We start from the raw sequence: 22549 nt of genomic DNA, 5'->3' as shown, positions 1-22549 counted from the left end.
ATAGCAAAGTATTCAGGGAGGGAAAACAATTCTTAAAAAGACAAACAGTGAACAGACCCAAGTTAAAGAGAGGCAAACTGAGACAAATCTGCTTTCCTGATAGATCATGTCCACATCTTTGCATCGCTTTTTTAAGCAGATCGTAAGATCAATTGTTTCGATTTTAAATTCATAAATCAACCCTTGATTTTCTAGGAAGAACACAGGTAAAGAGTGAAATAAAAGAGACTGCAGAGAATAAGGAAAGGGAATGCGTTGTGAGGGAAAGGAGACAAGTTTGACAAAGAGAGGAAAGTAGAGGAGAGGAGAGGAGGAGAGGAGAGGAGAGGAGGAAAGGCCACCAGAGAGGTCACTTCTGCTGTTAATAATTTATCCTATAAAAAACAGTCGGAGGCTTTAATTGGTGCTGTGGCTTAATCCTGAAGCACATACACACACCTCGGGGAGCCTTTTAGCAGCTGTGCTCCAGCTAAATTGGCTACAGTATGGCGGCGGCAGCATCCAGCTCCCTCCAGGTATAACACAGTCAGCCAAAACAGCAATCGCAGTCCTGCTATCCCCCGTCTCATGAATCTGGGCATGACACTTCTATCTGTCTCACGCTTGCTGTCACGCTCTCAAACAAATCTTGCGGCAAATCAAGGCGACAAGACGTTAGTCCCCTCGTACGGTTGTTAGCTGGATAAACACTGGGCTCACTTCGGTTGTAATCTGCATTTAGCTGAAGAAGACGTTCTGCACAGCGTCAGGGGGCTTTTGCATGACATGGATTTAAGTCATTCTTTTGATGATTTAAGGCTTGACTTTGCTCGGAGGATAATGACAGCTTGTGAATTGAATTGGCCTTCTCAGGACTCGAGGCCTTCAGTTAATCAGGAAATGATATGAAGGGAAAGTCATTATTGTAATTAAATAGCCTCATAACCACAAATGAGTTCTTATTTTAAGTACAATCAGAGCCTGTTTGTCAATATGATTGAAGCCCTTTTGTAGTAAATCTGCACCGGTATCAATGGGGAAAAGGGGAATGTTCTTCTTATTCTTTTATTAAGATTAAAAGGATATTGTGTATTTAATTTGAGTTTAAGTTGAGAACATATTGTGCTTTGAGTGTGACAAAACAGTTTTGATTGTGCAAACCCTGTAAAATGCCTCTGGGTAAGGTAATAGTGCCCTGGGGTGCTCCTTAAAGCCCCTGTCACACTGTCCTGAAATGTACACCCGATGGACACACAAATATGGAATTGTGAATTTCGCACGAAGATGGCCCCGAACCACACACAAAGGCAACATTTACATTACATTTAAGACATACAACTGCAATGAAAGTACCAAAAACAATTATGTTACAGTACTATGATACTGTACTGATATCTTCAGACTTTGTTCTTTACTTTATCCGTCTTTATATGTAGAAAATATTACGTTTTCTCCGTAATGTTGTTTCCATAACAACAACAACTTCCTGTCAACTGTCCTTCAAAATAATATATTATATCCTTTTTAGTTTCACAGAACACAAATTGGGTTATTTACATAATATGTTTACATGATTTTGTTGTGCAATAAAACAACCCGATGGACACACGATAAAGGAAATGTTCAAATTGGGCTGTGATCGTAGCAACATCGGGCCATTCGTGAGGGCATCTTAAGCCATCGTATGACCGCTGGTGGAGTTTCTCAGGCTACGGCAGCAACTTCGTGAGCGGTGGCAAAATCTTTGGCATGCCAAAAAATGTGCCAAAGGACCTTGCGAAGGTTCATTTTCGTGTTGAATTCGTGTGTCAATTTTGCCCTTCGTAAGGCCATCGTGAGGGCATCGTGTTATCCTCGGTGCCATCGGGCATTCGCCCCGATCAGTGTGAGGGCGAATGCACCGATGATAACACGAAGATGACACGATTTGACAAGATGCCCTCACGAGTGCCTTACGAAGTTGCCGCTCACGAAGTTGCTGCCGGAGCCTGAGAAACTCCACCGGCGGTCATACGATGGCTTAGATGCCCTCACGAATGGCCCGATGTTGCTACGATCAGAGCCGAATTTGAACAATTCCTTTATCGTGTGTCCATCGGGTGTCAATTTCGGGACAGTGTGACAGGGGCTTTAAGGGATGTAAAGAAGCATGGGGGAAATAACAGAGGACACCATCTTATATTTATCTTTATCGGTTTGTATTTTTCTGATGCTCACAGACATTACCGCAAAACATTGCTATTTTATCCAGACTAACTCAAATATAATAATGCACATGCAAAGTATTTAACATGTATCCGTTCCAACATTGCCTTCATTAAGCACAGTCTGGCTTTAGACATTCTGGCAGAATCATATCTGTTCCTGAAGGTTGATGAGCATATTAACTGCCTTCATATCCTATCCCCACACATTAGCTCTGCTGGTGAGATAAGCACTCAAGCCCTCAGCTGACCCAAAGGAAAACCCCGCTATCTGTATCACATCACCTCCCATGTGCCAATATTCTATAATATTGGGGCATTCTGATAGGCCATTACACTTATCTTATGCATAAAAGGCAAAGTTATGTTGGGTACTCGACAGTGTTACCTAGTAGATAGTCGTTGGCACATCGTCTGTTTGGTAAAGCAGACAGGAGTACCAGATTGCAATGCAGACAAGGGCTGCAGCAAAACATAATAGCCACCTAAGAAAACAGCTTCCAAAAACATCTATATCACTTTAAATATATACTATATTTAGAAATGTTTTACTTGCCTTACCTTGCCGCCTGATTACTAGTCTAGACTGAAGTGTGTATGCTCTCTTCTTTGACCCTACACTTGACAAACAGAAGTTGAGCCTCCATTGGCTAGTTATGTTGTTCTATTGTGTTAATATGGTGAATCAGAACTAACACCTTCAAAACACCAAAGTCACCCAATAATACTGACACACTACCTGGTATTCCTTCCTGCTTCTCTAAACTGGGCCATGTTAGCAGTGCACCATTGACAGTAGGTTATAAACTGAATATGTACAAATCCCTTATACGTACACCCCGGGTTCAAACAATCCAAACTATTCCTCCAATAAGTTAGATGTCAAATTCACAACTTCTACAGAATCAAGGAAAGAAAGATGAAAAAAATGTATTTGTTTAGGGCACATGGAAAACATGGAAAAGACCAGTTGGAACTGCAGATGAGAGAGATGAGTTTTATGAGTGACATTTCAACTGAGAATCTGCCATATGAATGTGGTCAAAGGAGGATCCAATAGTAGGCTACACAGTTTGTGATATGCGTTGCACCAGTACATTCGTGGGGATCAATATATGATAGTTAGGCTAGGTCATTATATTTTGGCTGTCCTTATAAAATGACATTACTCTGTAACAGTGGATGTCGGATTACATCTATTTATCAGGTAGTCTTTTTTTGTGTTTCCAAAATATTGTGTGATCATATACGGTTATTGTGGCTTGCCCTGAAGTATGTATTATTGTGAACTGCTTTCCCACCTTGAGTATTAGATTTCCAAAGTGAGATAAAAAAAAACTAGTCTAAAATCACCCAGACAGCGAGGTTATCAACCAGACCCCGGCACTATGAGAATACATAGTGTCTCCCAAATCCTATTGTACCATGAAATGTCACAGCACATTAGCTACAAGAGGGATTACCCTTCATTGAAAGTAAAAGAGGGAGGGAGGGAGGGAGGGGAGCCATTGAATGGAGATAGGGAAACAGAGTTATATACAGGGAGCCTATGGAAACGTGTATGTGAACACATGCTGCATACAGCTAAGTGTGGGGTGAATATAAAATAGTAGAAGCTCAGTAACCTGTAATTGCATTCGTATATCCTTGCTAAACACCCCCCTCCTTTTTTGTTCCTCTATCTGTTCCCATTCTTCCTCTCTCCTCCCCTCTTTTGCGCCAGCAGTCGTGATAATCTCTCAATCTTGATTTGGCTACGCTTATGAATTATGTACACGCACACACACACACACACACACACACACACACACACACACACACACACACACACACACACACACACACACACACACACACACACACACACACACACACACACTAACACAGCGTATCTATGGCTGGGAAGTTGAGCTAGGCTGGCAGACTGGGACCAACAGCTTGTGGCTGTACTTTGGAAGAAAGCAAGAGTGTGCCTCTGTTGCTTTGTCTCCGTTTTGCCTCTCCACTTTGTGTCGGCCCCTCATCCCTTCTGTGTGGGGTTGCCACTCAATCTGTAACTCGACTGTACTTCCTGTCTCGGACTGACTGTTGTGAAGTCCAGATTGCATGTTTAGAAATCTCCCTGCTTTCAGCACAACATGATGTCTTGTCTGACTCTAGTGTCTTGTCTGACTCTAGTGTATTATTTCATTTATTTATTTTTTCAACCTACAATGTGACTTTTAAAGCTTCTTTGAGCATGAAAATCAAAACCATACAATAAGGAAAAAGTGAAGAATTAGGAACCATAGCACCCTAGTCTGATAATCAATCAATCAATCAATCAATCAATCAATGTTTATTTATATAGCCCAATATCACAAATGTTACATTTGTCTCAGTGGTCTTCACAGTGTGTACAGAATATCAGTATGACAATACGACACCCACTGTCCTTAGACCCTCACATCGTACAAGGAAAAACTTCCGAAGAAAACCCAGTTTAAAGGGAAAAATGGGAGAAACCTCAGGGAGAGCAACAGAGGAGGGATCCCTCTCCCAGGACGGACAGACGTGCAATAGATGCCGTGTGTACATCGAAGAGATAATACATTTGCAACATAATATATATTTCACTGCAAAGTGAAAAGATTGAGTCTTGACAGCAATTCAAGTTAATAGTGAAGAGATATATATGTATGCCAGGGTGGGAAATGAACATATGCATTTGAACCTTTATATATACAGTCTATGATTTGAACATTTGAAAAATGTTCAGTGTACATCAGGGAGTGACTCTGGTGGGGGATTACAATACCGCGGAGTCAAACAACTCTCTTTTTATAAGCTTATTTTAGACGGGCTCCATATTTCCCTCTGCCCCCTATTTCTTCTCCTTTCTGCCTTATTTAATTCCTCCCTTAATCTAATGTTCTCCTTTATTTCCTCTGCTTCTCCCCTGCTGTTGTGCTTTTTGACCTGTTATTATCTATGGCTGTAAATTCCACCTCCTCCAGACTGTAATCAACACCATGGGAGGGGATCACAGTGGTATTTGTCTAACGTCCAATAATATATGATATGTATGGTGCTCTGTCTGCAGTGCGTCTCAGAGTGAATTACAACAACCAACTGCATGTTTCCTTACTTTCCAACTGCCTACCACTCAACTAATCCCCCCCTCTTTAGAAGCGGCTATGTCTCTGTGAAGTACTCAGTCACAGTATCCCATAACATGAGATATCCATTGGCGGAATACATTGACTTTTGGAAAATAATCCTTTGGATCAACTTGCGGTGAAATAAAAAGATTGCTTGCAGTTTCTCCTCTGTCTTCTTAGTATTTAATCCACCATGGTGCTTTTGAGATAATGCAAAACTAAAGCGTATAATTCAGTCATCGGCATGATCATATTAGCTTGCACCACAAAAAATATATCCTAATAGATATCGGATACTATTCAAGGAGAAAATGGTAGTAAAGTTTGACAGAAAACAGCGGCATTATATGACATCTGCATTCTCTTCATATTCTCTACAGAACAAAAAAGGAATGAGTTATTGTATGCAGGTGAGTACTGGCCCATCATTGATTTTTTTTCTGAGAGACAGACAGGGAGGACGGAGAGAGACCTCTGCTGAGAGGATAATTCCAGGGTTGGTATTGGTAAGAGGGCTACAGTTAGTATTTTCTGTCACAGCAGTGCACTGAATGCTGCTGCGCCTCCACTGCATCTCATGCCGCAGTTGACAGTTGCTGCGTATGTGTGTGTGTGTGTGTGTGTGTGTGTGTGTGTGTGTGTGTGTGTGTGTGTGTGTGTGTGTGTGTGTGTGTGTGTGTGTGTGTGTGTGTGTGTGTGTGTGTGTGTGTGTGTGTGTGTGTGTGTGTGTGTGTGTGTGTGTGGTGGTGTGTGGTGGGTGTGTGTGTGTGTGTGTGTGTGTGTGTGTGTGTGTGTGTGTGTGGTGTGTGCGTGTGTGTGTGTGTGTGTGTGTGTGTGTGTGTGTGTGTGTGTGTGTGTGTGTGTGTGTGTGTGTGTGTGTGTGTGTGTGTGTGTGCGTGCGTGTGTGCGTGTGTGTGTACCCGCAATTTTATTACATACAAGTGCTTTTTTTGCATCTCATTTATGCCTGCATGTGAGTAAGCATGAGTTTTTACAGTCCAAATAAAATGGCATTCAAGCACCTTATTTCCATTGTATGGGGATTAGTTTAAAAACGTTTGGAAACATCAGTTAAAGAAAGAATAGGCAGATTTCCTTGGTTATTTATAATTGAATGAAATGGGATTATAATAGAGCTATACAAATAGCAATGTCTATATAGCAGGTATTATGCATGTATAATTTAATTGAATGTATCTGCTGCTGCTTATCCAGGAGGAACGTTTGAATCTGTGTTAAATGACTGGTGCTTGATGTTCATCGACACAAATTGAATTCAGCCATTATGGATGATTTTGGGCAATTAATAAATTCCTTATTTTTTATTACAATGCATCAACTCGAATTAAGGAATGCACTTGTTATGTATATGTCTGATGCAAATACATATTTTGGGGAGAAGGAAAACAACCACAGGAAGAGATAAAGATTTATTATAGATTAAGATGTAAAGGAAAAGACTACTGACTACATTCAGGATATCTGTTCAAGCTCAGCCAACTTCAATGGTGTTGGAATGAGTCAGTCAGTCACCCAGAGTCTTAGGTCAAAAACAGCACCGCAGGAAGAGACACCCACGGACACAAATATGCAACAATATCAAGCTTTGATAAGAAAGTAGCATAAATGTACTCTGCTGCTGCTACATCCTTCCTCTGTGGTGTATATTGTACATACTAAGTCTGCCTTTAAGATGCACACATTAGCCATGCACTATATACACGGCTGGACAGCTGAACATATGCATACAAGGATGCAAACATGCATGCACAACGAGATACTGCCTCCCGGGTTCTTAATTATTCATCAATGAATCAATGAAATATGCAGATTGCCGCTGTTCCACATGTAGCAGACTAATGTTTCTGTCTCATCCAATGGTTCAGTACAAATGTCAGCATGGTGGTGGAGTTTGAGCAGCACTGAGGCAAAAAAACACATAATGATAAACTATTATTTAGCAGTGGCTTCAGTTACCTTTCACCTCGCTGCTGCCAGAATGAGACACAGACTCGTTTTAAGCAGTGTTTTGTTATTAATAAAGGTGGTTGTTAAGCCTCACTGCACGAACACCCAATAGTAAGCGTTGCTCTTTAAACCCTGACTAAAGAGCAGTGGCATAATTGTCAATATTTGAAAAGCAGAATTTGAAGCTGTTAAAGATAAATCAAGCACACCTCAAGCGTTTAAAACCACTTTAAATGTTATTTTTACCCTCAACTGTCAGTCTCCTGCACACAGAGAAACTAACAGCGAGAGACAGCTCTGCAGAGCGACTTAGCCAATGAACTATTATTGTTGGAGACTACCTTGACTTTAAACAGCAGGGTTTCTGGGTAGGGGGGACTTGAATATGTAGTTAAACTTGGCCTCCTACTGCCAGATACTGCAAGGTTAAGAGTATATTAGAGGATGGGAAAAGCAGCTGCAAAATCTGTAATCTATTTCCCATCTCCTTCACAGAGATTGAGAATGTGGGGCATTCGGTAGGGACGTGCAGGAGTGCAGATGACCTACTGAAAAACCTCCGTACTACCTCTCCATAGTGACACTTCACCAAGGTAACGCTTTGTATAGCGCAGGATATTGCTGAGATGTCAGAACTGTGTTTGGTGTCCTCAATACTGTTATAGTGGCTCTGCTAATCTGCTGCTTTTGGTACAGCAGCACCAATATCAGCAGTAAAGTATCAAACAGTAGCCGCGTGCACAAATCCCAAAACAACGTTGTCACACAAGTACAGTTCTCACAGACGCACACACACGCCTGGCGCAAAGTGTGCTGAGAGGCCAGGCAGGACAGCACGCCTCAGTAGTGTGTGCCAGCCTAATCTAGTCAGGCCTTTTATCCATCTCCTCCCTCCACTTCCACTTAAATCAACACTTCACTGAGAGCTACAAAGCTAGTTTGCACCCTCGGCACACACGTACACATGCTTCACTTCTCCTCCTTCGTTGGTAGTCTCTGTTTATCTCTCACGTTGGCTCTCTCGCCTCATCTCTCTGCGTCTCAGGCACATCGCTCAACAACACACATTTACTCACACACACAAACACACACACACACACCAATGGGCAGTCACACACCAAAGCATACTTGTGCACAACACACTCCCTCACAACTTTGAAAAAGACTGGTAGTCTCTGGGGAGAGCCGGCAGTGTGAATGAATAGAAGCTGAATGTAGCTTTACAATCTGTGCCCAGTCAACTGTGTTGGCCATTGCCCAGGCTGAGAGTCGGTACCCCAGAAAATAATCATCCACAGAACAAAAGTAGGACTGTACATTGGCAGTCATTATAGAGGTCTCCCTGAACTCCATACGGATGCAGTCAGCAAGTCCTCAAAGCGGGAAAAAAAGGTCCCAGTTTCAAAGAAAGAAACATAAGGGCATTTTTGGATCGGTCTAGATGGAAGATTTAGTGATGTTTAAGCAAGTAAAAACACTCAGAAATGGTTAGAAACATATCGGTATTGTAGTTAAAATAAAGTACAGTTTGAAGGACGAATGCCGTTTCCTTTTAGAGATGGATTCGAGTCGTGGAGAGCTTCCCCAATATTTCTTCCCGGAGGCGGGTAGAGTCCCATGAGCAACAGTCCTACAGGAAGTGCAACTCGAACCGTGCTCTTGTTTATAAGTGTCAGTGTCTTTATTCATAAATGTCAAGTTGAAATGTCACAAACACCAGACCGGCCTGCCAACAGGCAACACAACATTTGGTGTTATGCTATCTTTGGAAAATCGCTGGCATATGAGTAGAAGCACACACGCAGTCTCTTATTCTCTCACACACACACACACACACACACACACACACACACACACACACACACACACACACACACACACACACACATACAGAGGGATATATAAACAGCTTACTCTCAAGTGTCATTAGTGACCATTTGCTCTGGATGTGCTCCCTGCAATCAGCCTATGTTTGGACTGCCTTAACATGCACACACACACACACACACACACACACACACACACACACACACACACACACACACACACACACACACACACACACACACACACACACACAAGCACTTACACAGTTGCGTAGAGAGCTCTGATAAAAAAGCATGAGAGCTCCGAACAGTAATTTGACTGGGGCCCAACAAAAGGAGTGTTTTCACAGGATAATCCCTGGCTGGGACTGCAGGGGTTGTGTGTGTGTGTGTGTGTGTGTGTGTGTGTGTGTGTGTGTGTGTGTGTGTGTGTGTGTGTGTGTGTGTGTGTGTGTGTGTGTGTGTGTGTGTGTGTGTGTGTGTGTGTGTGTGTGTGTGTGTGTGTGTGTGTGTGTGTGTGTGTGTGTGTGTGTGTGTGTGTGTGTGTGTGTGTGTGTGTGTGTGTGTGTGTGTGTGTGTGTGTGTGTGTGTGTGTGTGTGTCAGAACCCTGGAGAGTGGGTGTCTGTGTGTCAGTTGTATATGCGTGTTGGGGATCAAACCATGCAGGGAGGGTTTTATTGGGGATTTCATTAGCAGGGAATAGGAGATGTTTGGCCAGGCCATCCACCTCTGGCTTAGGGACAAGAGTGTGTCTGTAACCCAGCTAAACTGTTTTTAAGGGCAAACACTGTGGCAGTTTTACTGAGTTTAAAATGCCTTTCTTTATATATTCCTCTCACTTTGAGAAAGACTAGGTACAGAGGATGAGCTCCAGAGTTAGTTCACACTTGGAACTGTCCTACTGTGCTGAGGAGGCGAAGAAAAACGTGTCCCGTGTCCTAGAAAGTGCTTTTATTTGTCAAGGATTTAAACCTCAATGTTTACCGCGACTGGAGGAGGGAAGGGAATGCACTGTGCTTGGTGAAGTTCACGGGTTTTTGTGGTTGTATGATTATACGTCTCGGATACAGTATGTACAATTATTTTCGAAATAAACATATTTATCTCGGATTTGTGTTTTTTGGTTATATTTAAATAAAACTATAGAAATAATTAGGAATATAAATATGTGTGTGGGTCATTGTTTTGGAATGAATGCTCATCGGTTGAATCTTGGGGCTTCATTTTGTAATTGTTAAACTTTTGTGGACAAGATCTAACAGCTTTCTTTCAGGACAGGCAAAATATCTCAGCAAATCCGTGTCTTGCTGTTCAATATGCCGACAAAAATACGAGTTACTGTGAAGAGCAGGACGTATTTTATAGAATTTAACCTTGGTGTGCTTTAAGGTTTCACGGCGTATTTGTGTAAAATACAGGGATGAGGAGTGAGCTCTTTGCCTTTATTGCATGTGTACAGCCTGCATCTAACCCTCAGGGCTCAAGCTGGATGTATAGTCAGCATGAGGGGTTAACAGGAGCCCTGCTGCTGATACCTAGGGTGGAGGTTTGACTTATCGTTCAGCGTGGGATTTCACCCTCACCACTTGCAGATGAATCATATGTGATCCAGCCATATTGCCATTTAATTATTTTCCCATCATTCTATTATAACCCTCCACTGAGTTATGTTTTCGGTACGTTTTCATGTTTTGTTTTGTATCTGTTTGTCAACAGCATTAAAATACATGTGCTTGGTAGAAGGTTGAAGCATGGGCCAAGAAAGAACGCATCTGAACTCAATCACAGGGCAGATGCATGCAATATTTTTCACTTATGGAAACAGCCTTGGCAGAGGTGTGTGCTCGACGAATGCTATTCTATTTTGTGAAATGTGTACGGCTGGGAAGGTAACACCTTGTTTGATTAATACATATAACATTGGTAGGACCTTAACGTTCGTAACATCCGTGTTCATGAAAAGGAAAAGAAAAGTGTGATTTTTTTCACAACCACATCTCTTAAGGTTATCCAGTGGTTTCTGTAACTGCCATGAATGTTTGTAAGGCCTTGCAGCAACCCTTTAATACTAATTAAAAATTAGGGCTTTTCCTTACATGTAAGGTTTTCTGGTTCATGCATGATTTAAATTCTATTAAACTTGCAAAATGAAATGTGTAAAACATGTAGAGTACAGATGGATTTATAGACAGTCATCAGTGTCGGTACACCTGACCTGTGTTTAAGGATGAATGTAGCTCTGAGTAAAACCAATCGGAGTTGCAATGCCTCGATCAAGAGCCGAATAATGTCAACGTTTCCTTGGCCAACAGGAAAGAGATGGGTTGCTTTGCTAAAATCAAGTGTGGCCTATGATCTTCCAAGGATGGACACATCAATTCCAAGAGTGGTTGAGACTTTCCCCGTGATATGTAGCAAAATATGATAAGCTCTTCTTCACATTTTCTATACTGAAGAGTCAAACTCTCATTCCAACAGCTAAGACTACACCAATTACTGTCTCTGCTCTCCAAAAATTGATAGGTTCTACAGGTCCTCTATTTTGGAGGATATTAAAATGTATTGTGTGAAATATATGGTTGCTGAAGAGACAGGTAAATGGCAAAATGACTGGAATGTGTGAAAGATCACAGATCAATTTGTGCTAACTGTGTAAAGGTATTCAGGGCTGGAATTTTACTTAACATGTCTGACCTGAGCAGCTCTCCGACAAAAATAGACAGAGGAGAAGACACAAGGAGAAGAGAGAGTGTGAAAGGAAACGAGTAGAGAGATAGGAGGAAGCAACAGCTAAGTAGGATAAGGAACAACATATGGGGGAAATTCCCTTGGGCCATTCTTTCAATTATCTCTCTGGTCCCTGGTGTAGGGATCACTCGCCCACCAACGCACAAAGCCCCCCCACCCCCACACACCCCTCACACAAAAGAAGAATAAAAAATGCGCCGACCAAATCCCCATGCTGATGGTTATAATGACATCATGGAGTTAATGCACAGAACGTATGCAAATAATGCCTGTGTGTTTGAGATGTTTTCAATTATATGAAGAGATTTGGTGTGCAAACATAACATAATTACATTACATTGCATTTAGCTGACGCTTTTATCCAAAGCGATTTACAATAAGTACATTCGACCAGGAAGACACAACCTTGAAGAAAACGGAATCATAAAGTACATCAGGTTTCATAGAGCCAAGCATTTCAAGTGCTACTCAACTGGCTATAGATAAGCCAGTCCTTTATTAGTATATAAGTGCTTTGTTAGCAGTTATTTTCTTAATTATCAAATGTCTTGCTTACATACTAACAGTCTGCATATAATCTAGACATGTTTAACAAGATTTCAAATGTAAACAATTAAAACATGTATTTTTACCCCTAGACAATCCAGCACAGGATAAGACAGGTTGATTAAATGCAAAGTGTATTACAAGCCTGAACTAGAGTATATAATAAAGCCAGCTTTCATAACAAAAACATTATCTTATTAATCAAAAAACAAAACAAGCATCTTTATTGTACTATAATTTATTTGGTCTAATTAAATGAGAGAGATAATGAAATTCATAATGGCAGTTCTGCGACAGCACGGACGTGTAGGTGTAACAATGCAGGCAACATCTGCCATGTGTGATGCAGCGCCTGACCAATGCCCACACTCAGTACTTTACTGAGGCATATCATGGGTCAACAGGCTTCGTGTCAAAAAATCTCCCAATCAGGTCGGCTAATGATGCTTAAACTAGTAAGAGACCCCAAGACACCAATTTTCACCAGACACCAAAATCCAGTTGAGTTTTCTTATTCTCAACATGATATAATAGCCCATGTTTAAAGGGAACACTGCATTAAACCAAAAGTAGATTAAAGGTGGGGTATGTAATTTATTTCAGAAACACTTTTTGTTATATTCCATGGAATGCTCTTCCCGATAGCAATGAATATATTAAATGCTTTGACAATAAATACATTAAAAGAATGCGTCTGTGAAAGCCGTAGCGCTGTAAAGAGCACGACCAATCATTTTAACTGGCCCGGCTAAAATAACTGGATGGCCTGCCTGCCTGTCATCCTTCCATCGGGGCACAAACGTATCTCGTGCCCTCATTGGTCATGTGCGCGTTCGTGTGTGTTGGAGGAGGGGCTCTGTAAGGAAGTGGCAGATTTTTTCCGGCTGTGTATTTTCAAATTCTAGTGCACTCGAGCTGGTTTCTCCAAAATGACCTACCCCACCTTTAAGTGGAATGGAAGCATCACATGGCCCACCAATACCCCAATTTGCTCAAATAGGGGAAAAGTGTTATACGTTTGTATGAACAAAGTAAATAAAGAGATGTTGACTATAAGAAGTATTTTGTCATTTGCTTTCCATTGTTGACCAGTTATAACGAATACTTCTCACTTAAGGGTTCAAGATGATTTTTACACATGAGCACCAAGCTCTCATACTTCAACATCTAAACATGATTTGCCAAAAACTGGAATTATGTTTGCTGCTGGACAATATTAGATCATTGGACATTCTATCAGGAAGTGTTGGGGACGGGTGGAGCCCTCGGCAATTTCCGTGGTGTAACTGTTCGAGGTCGAGGGCTCTGACAGGGGCTTTTAAGAGGCAGAGAATCCATTAGACAAGGGTCGCTACAAAGTGGCCAACTATTAAAAATGCAGCAGCACCATTATTCCCTGACCCTGCCTCCAACTGCTGTCTCCTTCACTGCACCACTCTTTATTTCCCTTTGGATCTCTATCTCTTCTTTCAAATTCCTTTTGCTACCGCCATCTGTTCTCTTTCCGATATATCTCCCTCTGCTCATCTCCTTCACATCCCTGTTCCTCTACCATTTCGCTCCCTCCTCCACATATTTTCTATTACAAAACTGGCAGGGGTGTAGCCTCTCTCACCCCCTCCTTGCATGTGCTGACCCGCCGCAGCTTTTGCACTCCTATCCGACATAGCGAGGCACTGGTCAGCCTCCGCTACTGTACTGGGACAAGAATAGAAACAGCCCGCGGAGAATAATAAAATGGACATATATGGGTGCTTAGGAGAGTCCCTTTTAAGCAGAAATAACCACCCAGGCCCGGCAAACTGAACAGATGGTAGGAGAGGGGGGGAGAGTAGGAGAAAGCAGGGAAAAGAGGGAGCAAGAGTGATGGGATAGGGCTTTAGAAGAAGGCGACATAAGGCTGTTCTCCATTCTCTACATTGGCATATGATGCTATCAAGAGCAGAGTTTGAGATCCAACCAAAATAGAAGCTTAAACAACAAGCATATGATAGGCTACTACTGTGGGTTGTAAAACTGCAGCGGGCGCAGGCAGGTTGATGTGTGAGGAGAAACAGGGCATGAGCAGAATGCATGCCGTGCCATACAACCTGTTTACTTTGCACTCTTCACACACACACTACTCAGTTTCCGTATATGTGTGTGTGATGTGGGCTGCATAATTTATGGTCGCTGTTTCTGCTAAGGCGGAGTACTTTATGTTTGACAAGAGGAGCAGAGGCTTGGAAGGAAACAAGAAGGGAAGGAGGTGATAGTAAAACGGGAGAGCGTTTGGTGTCTTAAATGTTGTCTTTCATTCCCTCCTATCTTCCTGATGTGTACCCATCACAGCTAAGCAAACACTGGCCACATTTATCTGCCGCATAATAGAGAGTAATTGAATGTGAAAAGCTCATTTGAAGGATGGCATATTGTATTTAGACGTCCGGGCGTGTCCGCATGTGCCATTACTTTGAAATCAGCTGACTGCTGTTTCTCATTACCCTCATTAAAGCTCCTCGTGTGACAATGACCATATTAGCACACTGATCTGCAGCAAACTCATGATCGGATGCGTGATAATGCAACTTCACCATTCAGCTTCTCTCTTATCTGGCTCTCAACGATAATCCTTAAAGATGCATATCCTCAGTCAGTCATTATCAAAGGGTGAGAAGTTGATGATGATGATTGATGATGATGGTCATATGTAGCGCGAGGTAAATTCATGTTGGAGATAAGAGAAAAGGCACAAGAGGAACAGGAGATCTTTTCTTATCAAGCTCCATATTTGTGGAATCAGCTTCCAGTTTGTGTTCGGGCGGCAGACACCCTATCCGTTTTTAAGAGTGCGCTTAAGACCTTCCTTTTTGATAAAGCTTATAGTTAGGGCTGATTAGATTCAGCCCCTAGTTTTGCTGATATAGGCTTAGTTTGTCGGGGGACATCTTACTTCTTCCTTCTCTCTGTCTATACCTGTGTACTCTCATGTTCCGATTAACCCAGCTTCCCCACATGTCTTTCTTTTTGGTGTCTATATACGCCGGGATCCGGAGTCATGGATGATCCTGCAGTCCTGCGCCCTGCATCGCGAGCCCTGGATCGCGAGCCCTGGATCGCGAGCCCTGGATCGCGAGTCGTGGCTGTAGTCCTGGATCATCGGTCCTGGATGGATATCCTCGTGGATTCATCTTCTTATTATACACACATGCATTTCCAAACATTTGGACTACCTATGTTGCAAATGTATTATCTTTTCAATTTACACACGGCATCTATTGCACGTCTGTCCGTCCTGGGAGAGGGATCCCTCCTCTGTTGCTCTCCCTGAGGTTTCTCCCATGCTCCCTTTAAACTGTGGGTTTTCTCTGATGTACGATGTGAGGGTCTAAGGACAGAGGGTGTCGTATTGTCATACTGATATTCTGTACACACTGTGAAGACCACTGAGACAAATGTAACATTTGTGATATTGGGCTATATAAATAAACATTGATTGATTGAGATAGCTAAGAGGTATTTTTTCCCTTATGATGAATTTATTTTTGCAATAAAACTTGAAATGATGACGACACTTGACAAGGTAGTGCAAATATAAAGCTCTTGTGTTTCATGTTAAGCTTTTACAAAAAAACGTAAACGATAAAGATCCTAGAAAGATAAGGATGATATGTTTGTTAACTAAGATAAGAAATGTCCATATTATCTTCGGTGTCTGTCTGGTGAACTCTACTAAATGTTTTCTGTTTATCAGAAGCTTTATTGTGGCAATAAACAAATGTATGTAAAAAATGCATTTTCCTCGTCAAAACCAAGCAGCACCTAACATAATAAATGCCACTTTTCAATGTGAAAAAAAGGCAACATGTCAGATGTTGTTGTTATTGCTTTGAAATATTCAGTTATGACATATTGCAACTCAGCCACGGGAACACGCTCAAAACGTCACAGCAACAACCACAAGCTATGATAATTAGTTTTGGACTTTCATTTGGTCCAATTAGGGATTTCACACACTGGATTTCCTGAAAAATGCTTTCAGGAGATTAAATGATGCCCCTAAACTACAAAATAGGCATCAACAATACACCGACTGAAAACTAGCTCACTGAGGCAATTGAGAGAATCCAAAACATTGATTGTACTTAAGAATGATAGATTTCCCCAATAGCTAGCCCCCCCCAGCTATAACGTATAGTTACATTTGAACAAATCACACCGAGGAGGCAACAACGCAGCTGTGCCTTGGCATCAAACCCCCCCCCCCGATCCCCTTAAACCCTCTTACAGCCATGATGAAGGGCCCCCAGGCTCATTAGAGGGCATGCTGTCCCTCCCCACCCCATGCTAATGTACGCTAACTGTACCTATTGCCCATTATGGAGGCAGAGCAAGAGCAATTCTCTGTTTAATAGCCGCACATTTACACGCGCACTGTCATCAGGCTAGGCATTGTTAGTTTAAGCTCGTCATTTCATAACTGCCTTTGTGTGTCGCGTGTTTCAAGAACGCTATTGTACGCCAGTGAAAGCAGCGCACACACACACACAAACACGCAGGATTGATTTCCACAGGAGAGCCACCATTCTCTGGAACCAAGATTAATAAGAGGCCGTTTAAATCTCCAATCAGATCAGTGAGCGCGAGCAAGGGAGGGCCAAAGAGAGGTGGCGGTGTGAAAAAGGGCCAAAAAAGTGACCCAATAATAAATACGACTGCCAAGTTTTTTGTCCCCTCTTATCCATTGTACAAACAGAAAAGAGCCTGAAAGCACCTGCACACCTACATTCACACATTTACAAGCACAAACACTCCTCAAATGTAAAGTCTGAGAGCAGCACGGGAAGATCAAAGACTGGACTGTTGTGAGGGTCCATATAGGGCCTCCAACACACACACACACACACACAGACACACACAGACACACACGGACACACAGAACTGTTCCTCTGGGACCCGGTTGAGCTTTAATGACAGCAAGCTGCACGAAGAAGGGGTCAGGCATGGGAGTCGCTGTTCAGAGGCCACACACACGCTGACACACATACTCACATCAACACAGGATACACACATCCACGTACGCACACCAAAAGTGAGCCAATGTATTCAGCCCACGTTCACGCACATGTTGGCGATCAAAGTTACAAGCTCATGTACAGTCACGGATACAAAGCTGACATACAGACTCAGCTTTTATTCATATATGGATAGATATGCGAACACACAGACACACACACACACACACACACACAGATTCAAGCGAGAGGGAACACTGGGGAGCATAGGATCCAATTTGATTTGACCTTGACAGCAGCGGGAGGAAGGGAGGGCTGGGAGGGACGGAGGGATGGAGGGGAAGGAATGAAGTGATGGTCTGGGCCAGATGCCTGTTGCAGATACTTCAGAGAAATTAGATGACCTTGAACTGATGGAGATAAATCATAGAACAGGACACAGCAGCGTGACACGGTCACATCTACACACATAAAACGGCATGACAGACGCACATCAAATGTAGGAGTTAATCTAATGTACGTTTGCATACCTCGTGTGAAATAAACCTACAGATTAAAACTCTATTGGACGCTCAGTGATTGAGCTGACAGAGCTGACTTGCTAGAGGATTTGATGAGATTCCTTTTCACATTCATTAGAAATCCGGTGCAATCACTACCGTTTGCTAGAATCGTAAATAGGCAGTATTAATGCAACATTAATGAGGAAAAAGCTGCCAAAAACACTGGTTGTCAAAGTTCTCTGAGCATGTTCTTATTTTTTTTAAATAATTCAGATAAGATGAATGTTCTTTGTAATTCTGTTCAGGGAAAACAATATAAAACAAAAGAAGACAATTTGCCAAGAGACAATTACCATATTGTTTCTTTCATTAAAAGGACATTTAGAAACAACACAGTTTATATTACCCAGTTGTAGACATGCATTTACTCTTCCAGATTAGCCAACAAAGAGACGTGCTCGTCATTGGTGATGTTGTTTATTACAACGGAATCGCAGATGTGCTTTAACAACAGCTTCTGTTCCTAAAATCATCAGACAGCGCCCAGATGTGAGCGTGTGCAGATCCCAGATCAGAAGATAAGTCGCTGATGTCGAAATGCTGCAAATGCAATCTGCTCGTCATCAGCAAGTATATTGTGCAGTTAATTGGAAATGTTGATCTTGTTTTGTGAACTAAAGCTAAGGAGCTGCACTGGATGTGTGTCAGCCAATGAATACAATACTACATATTAGCCGGCTTCTACCTGATAGAGTTTATCAACATCTTTTCACAAATTCAGCTCAAACTAGATTGATTAACCCGGACTATAACAGTATAAATATGCCTATGTGTAACCAGTTGAGCGCATCTGAAAGATATTTTTGTTCATATTTTTTTGATAATCATATCAGCTACAATAAATCTCCCTATATTGAAGTTTCTCTTGATTGGATCTCGTCCCAAAATCAGTCGTCATTAAAGGTGGGGTAGGTCATTTTGGAGAAACCAGCTCGAGTGCGCTAGAATTTGAAAATACACAGCCGGAACAAATGTGCCACTTCCTCACAGAGCCCCTCCTCCAACACACACAACGTGCACATGACCAATGAGGGCACGAGATAAGTTTCTGCACAGATGGAAGCCTGACAGGCAGGTAGGCCATCCAGTTACTTTAGCCGGTCCGGCTCAGATGATTGGTCGTGCTCTTTACAGTACTACAGCTTCCACAGATGACTTTTTTTTAATGGATTTTTTGTCAAAGCACTTAAGATATTCATTGCTATCGGGATGTTAAGAGCATTCCATGGAATATAACAACAAGTGTATCTCGAGCCGGTTTCTCAAACTTACCTACCCCACCTTTAACTATAACACATGTACAAATTAAAACAGCCAACATCCACGTGAGATCTTTGTGTTTGTGCAGTGGCAGTAACAGCTTCTTTCAACACATATTTATTTATTTATATGTTATTTTTAGGGTGTTAAGTCTTCTTTTGGAAATAATTAAGACATTTAGAGAGAGATCTATAATGTTTTGGAGAGGCTATTTTAATAGTGCTCTTAGGTTTTCTGGAGGGCACCATGCAGCTGTAAAACAAATACAAAAATGATATCAGATTGTTAATTGGCTGGAAGTTCACTGTTATAGATTTGTATTGGATTCTAGGGAAGGAACCCTGAATAAGACAATCCTACCAATGTGTTATTGGTTCAAATAAAGTATATAGGACTTCACTTTCCTATAAGATGCGTTGCTATTAGACTGCAAATGAATCATGCCGTCTAAGTATGGCTCAAGGTTCAACCTATTTTTAAAAGTGGAGCAATCATTAGCTTACCTGTTCTTCCCACACCGTGTCCACCCAATAGCATGATCGCTCTATTCTCAAAGCATCCCACTCCTACACTTTTATCTTTGCATCGCTCTCCATCTCTCTAGTACACATTTACTAAATATTGCAGCAAACCTGCCAACTCCTCACACTTACTATCACAGGAAAGGAAAACAAATGAATCACGGCAGACAAAGGGATATGGCAGGCTGGGCGATATGATGCAGCAGCCATCGATCAGGCCTTTTGCAATCCATTTCCCTCCTCTTGAGGTAGAGGATTCAGTGTGTGTGTGTGTGTGTGTGTGTGTGTGTGTGTGTGTGTGTGTGTGTGTGTGTGTGTGTGTGTGTGTGTGTGTGTGTGTGTGTGTGTGTGTGTGTGTGTGTGTGTGTGTGTGTGTGTGTGTGTGTGTGTGTGTGTGTGTGTGTGTGTGTGTGTGTGTGTGAGTAAGAGAGAAGGAATAAAAGTGAAAGATCCGAGAAGAGAAACTGAAGTTGGTTTTGGTAATCGGAGAAGTGTATCAGGTTCCAGCGTCTACAGCATGGAATCATGGGTGTGGGGCTGGCCAAGTGACGACGAGGGGGAGAGGGTGTGGGGATGTCAGAGCAGAGAGGGACAAAGTAGGACAGAAAACTGAGGGAAGGGGGGCCTCATGCCCTGAACTTGAACTTGGAGCTGGTGGGGTTGTGGAGAGGGGAGGTCTAGGGTCAAGTGTTTAGTGTGGAAGGAAAAGGAAAACCCAGCTGAGTGACACCTACATCTCAGAGACGGATGGGGGATAGGGGGCCATTTAGCAAGCTTACTTCCGGGGGCCATTTCGCCATCGTTTTCAAACATTGGAACCTTAAAGAGAGTCAATGTTGGTAGTTTTCTTGCTTGGTAAAACACAATCTTAATCTTTCTATATGCTGGGGACAGACTCCTTTTTGGATCATGGTGCATTAATTAAGGAACACGACATGACTCATGGGTAAATTAAACACGTCAAGGTTGTTATTTTGTCTTGAAATGGCCCTGATTGGGAAGGAGAATTAAAATAGGCAGAAGATATAGAGTTTATTAAATGAAGGTTTGCAAGACGGCATCAAGGTGATGTCTTATTTGCGACACACAAACATTGCCTCTGAGTTCGGAGGGGTAAAATAGGTCAACATCGATGACCATCCTACCTTAGTCTGGAGATAGTGGGGGTAGTAGTAGGTGTAGTGGGGGTACATTGGCTGCTGCTCCAAACGTTTTCCCATGTAGCTGGAATCCAAATGAAGGTCCTGGAAGCTGGAGAGAGAAGCTCGCAGGTGAGGGAACGACCACTCCAGGGGGGCGGCCAGTGTCCTTCAGACGAGTGGGGGACGTAGAGAGAGAAACGTTCTCCTCTTACTGAGGTGTGTGATAAGCACACAGAGGAAGGGAAGGATAAGACGACAGATCGTACTTGGGATTTCAGTCCGTCTACTTGTCTGCGAGCTCACAAAGAGAGACAGAGAGAATCCAGAGAAGCCGCAAAAAAGGAGTTGGGGTAGAAGGAGGTGAGGAGAGAGAGATATTAAATGGGTATAGCAGCATGAAACAGAAAGCAAAAGGGGAATTGAAAAGCAGGACAGAGAGAGGGTAAAAGGAGAAGGGAGAAGAGGAGGAGGAGGAGGAGGAGGAGGAGGAGGAGGAGGAGGAGGAGGAGGAGGAGGAGGAGGAGGAGGAGGAGGAGGAGGAGGAGGAATGGATGGGATCCGGTTGCCGGTTCCTTGCACTCTCCGCTCTAAAAATCAGACCCACTCTTCTTCTCTGCTGCCCTCAACATACCCTGCAATTTGCTTTCTCCGGCGCCCCTTGCTCTTCTCTGTCTCCTTCTCTCTTCCCGTGTATCCGTTTCCCTGTCCCTCTCTCTCTCTCGCACCAGACGAGAGCCCAATCCCACCAGGAGCTGGGCTGTATCCTGGGGAACACACACTGTCCTCCGCTGTTATCCTCAAAGGACAGTGAAATCAGCGATGAACTTACACAGAGGAGGACGAGGAGGAGGACGAGGAGAGAGGGTGGTCTGGAGCTGAAGCTGTGACTGCCTTTCTTCTCACTCTCTCTTACTCCCTCCCTCTTTTGTTAAGCTCCGGGGGACGGATAGGTAGATATGGTAGGAGCCTGGCTTGGAGGATGAGCAAAAGAAAAAAGCCTCTGTGAGAACTCCTCTGGCTCGGGGAGAAGCAGATAGTCCTATCCAGACGCGCTCTCACACAGAGGAAAATCCCCTCTGATCCACAAGGTGCCTCCTCCAACTCCTTTGCTTTTCTTCCCCTCTGCGACCCCTCTCTTTTCTTCTCAAGCTCCTTCTCCCTGACCGCTTGTTTCCCACTGTGCCTGGCAGCCGTCACTGTGTGAGAGGTGGTGGTGGTGGTGGTGGTGGTGTGTGTAGTGTGTTGTGTGGCTGTTGCCGTCTGCTCCACTCTGCGTGGTGAGGCAGAGAGGGGCTCGGCTTCAGCGCAGCTATGCTCCTCCCTCCCTCTCTCTCTCTCTCTCTCTCTCTCTCTCTCTCTCTCTCTCTCTCTCTCTCTTCCTCCCCTCTGTCTGTGCCTCTCTCTCCCTCTGTTTTTCTGTTTTTCATGGAACTATAGAACAGTGGGAGTGGTTGGTCCTGCCCTCGCTCAAGCCCTGGGGTGTGTGTGTGTGTGTGTGTGTGTGTGTGTGTGTGTGTGTGTGTGTGTGTGTGTGTGTGTGTGTGTGTGTGTGTGTGTGTGTGTGTGTGTGTGTGTGTGTGTGTGTGTGTGTGTGTGTGTGTGTGTGTGCGTGTGTGTGTGTGTGTGTGTGTGTGTGTGTGTGTGTGTGTGTGTGTGT

The 22549-nt window shown here is 43.0% G+C and overlaps 1 protein-coding gene across 3 annotated transcripts in view; it reads right to left on the bottom strand.

Annotated features, from left to right (window-relative positions):
• Window positions 1–22155, bottom strand: part of LOC117460832 (RNA-binding motif, single-stranded-interacting protein 3-like) — a 154736-nt gene extending 132581 nt beyond the window's left edge. For 2 of the 3 annotated variants that reach the window (XM_034102418.2, XM_034102419.2), the window contains exon 1: window positions 20896–21364. In XM_034102418.2, the coding sequence (XP_033958309.1) occupies window positions 20896–20970 (75 nt within the window). In that variant the 5' untranslated portion in view covers window positions 20971–21364. Of the gene's footprint in view, window positions 1–20895; window positions 21365–21721 lie in introns of those variants that run through there. The other variant, XM_034102421.2, reaches the window with a different exon arrangement.
• Window positions 22156–22549: the final 394 nt, after the last annotated feature.

This window comes from Pseudochaenichthys georgianus, chromosome 16 (genome assembly GCF_902827115.2).
Source record: "Pseudochaenichthys georgianus chromosome 16, fPseGeo1.2, whole genome shotgun sequence".
Taxonomy (NCBI): Eukaryota; Metazoa; Chordata; class Actinopteri; order Perciformes; family Channichthyidae; genus Pseudochaenichthys; species Pseudochaenichthys georgianus.
Note: the sequence above shows the minus strand (reverse complement) of the source record. Positions and strands in the feature narration are given on the sequence as shown.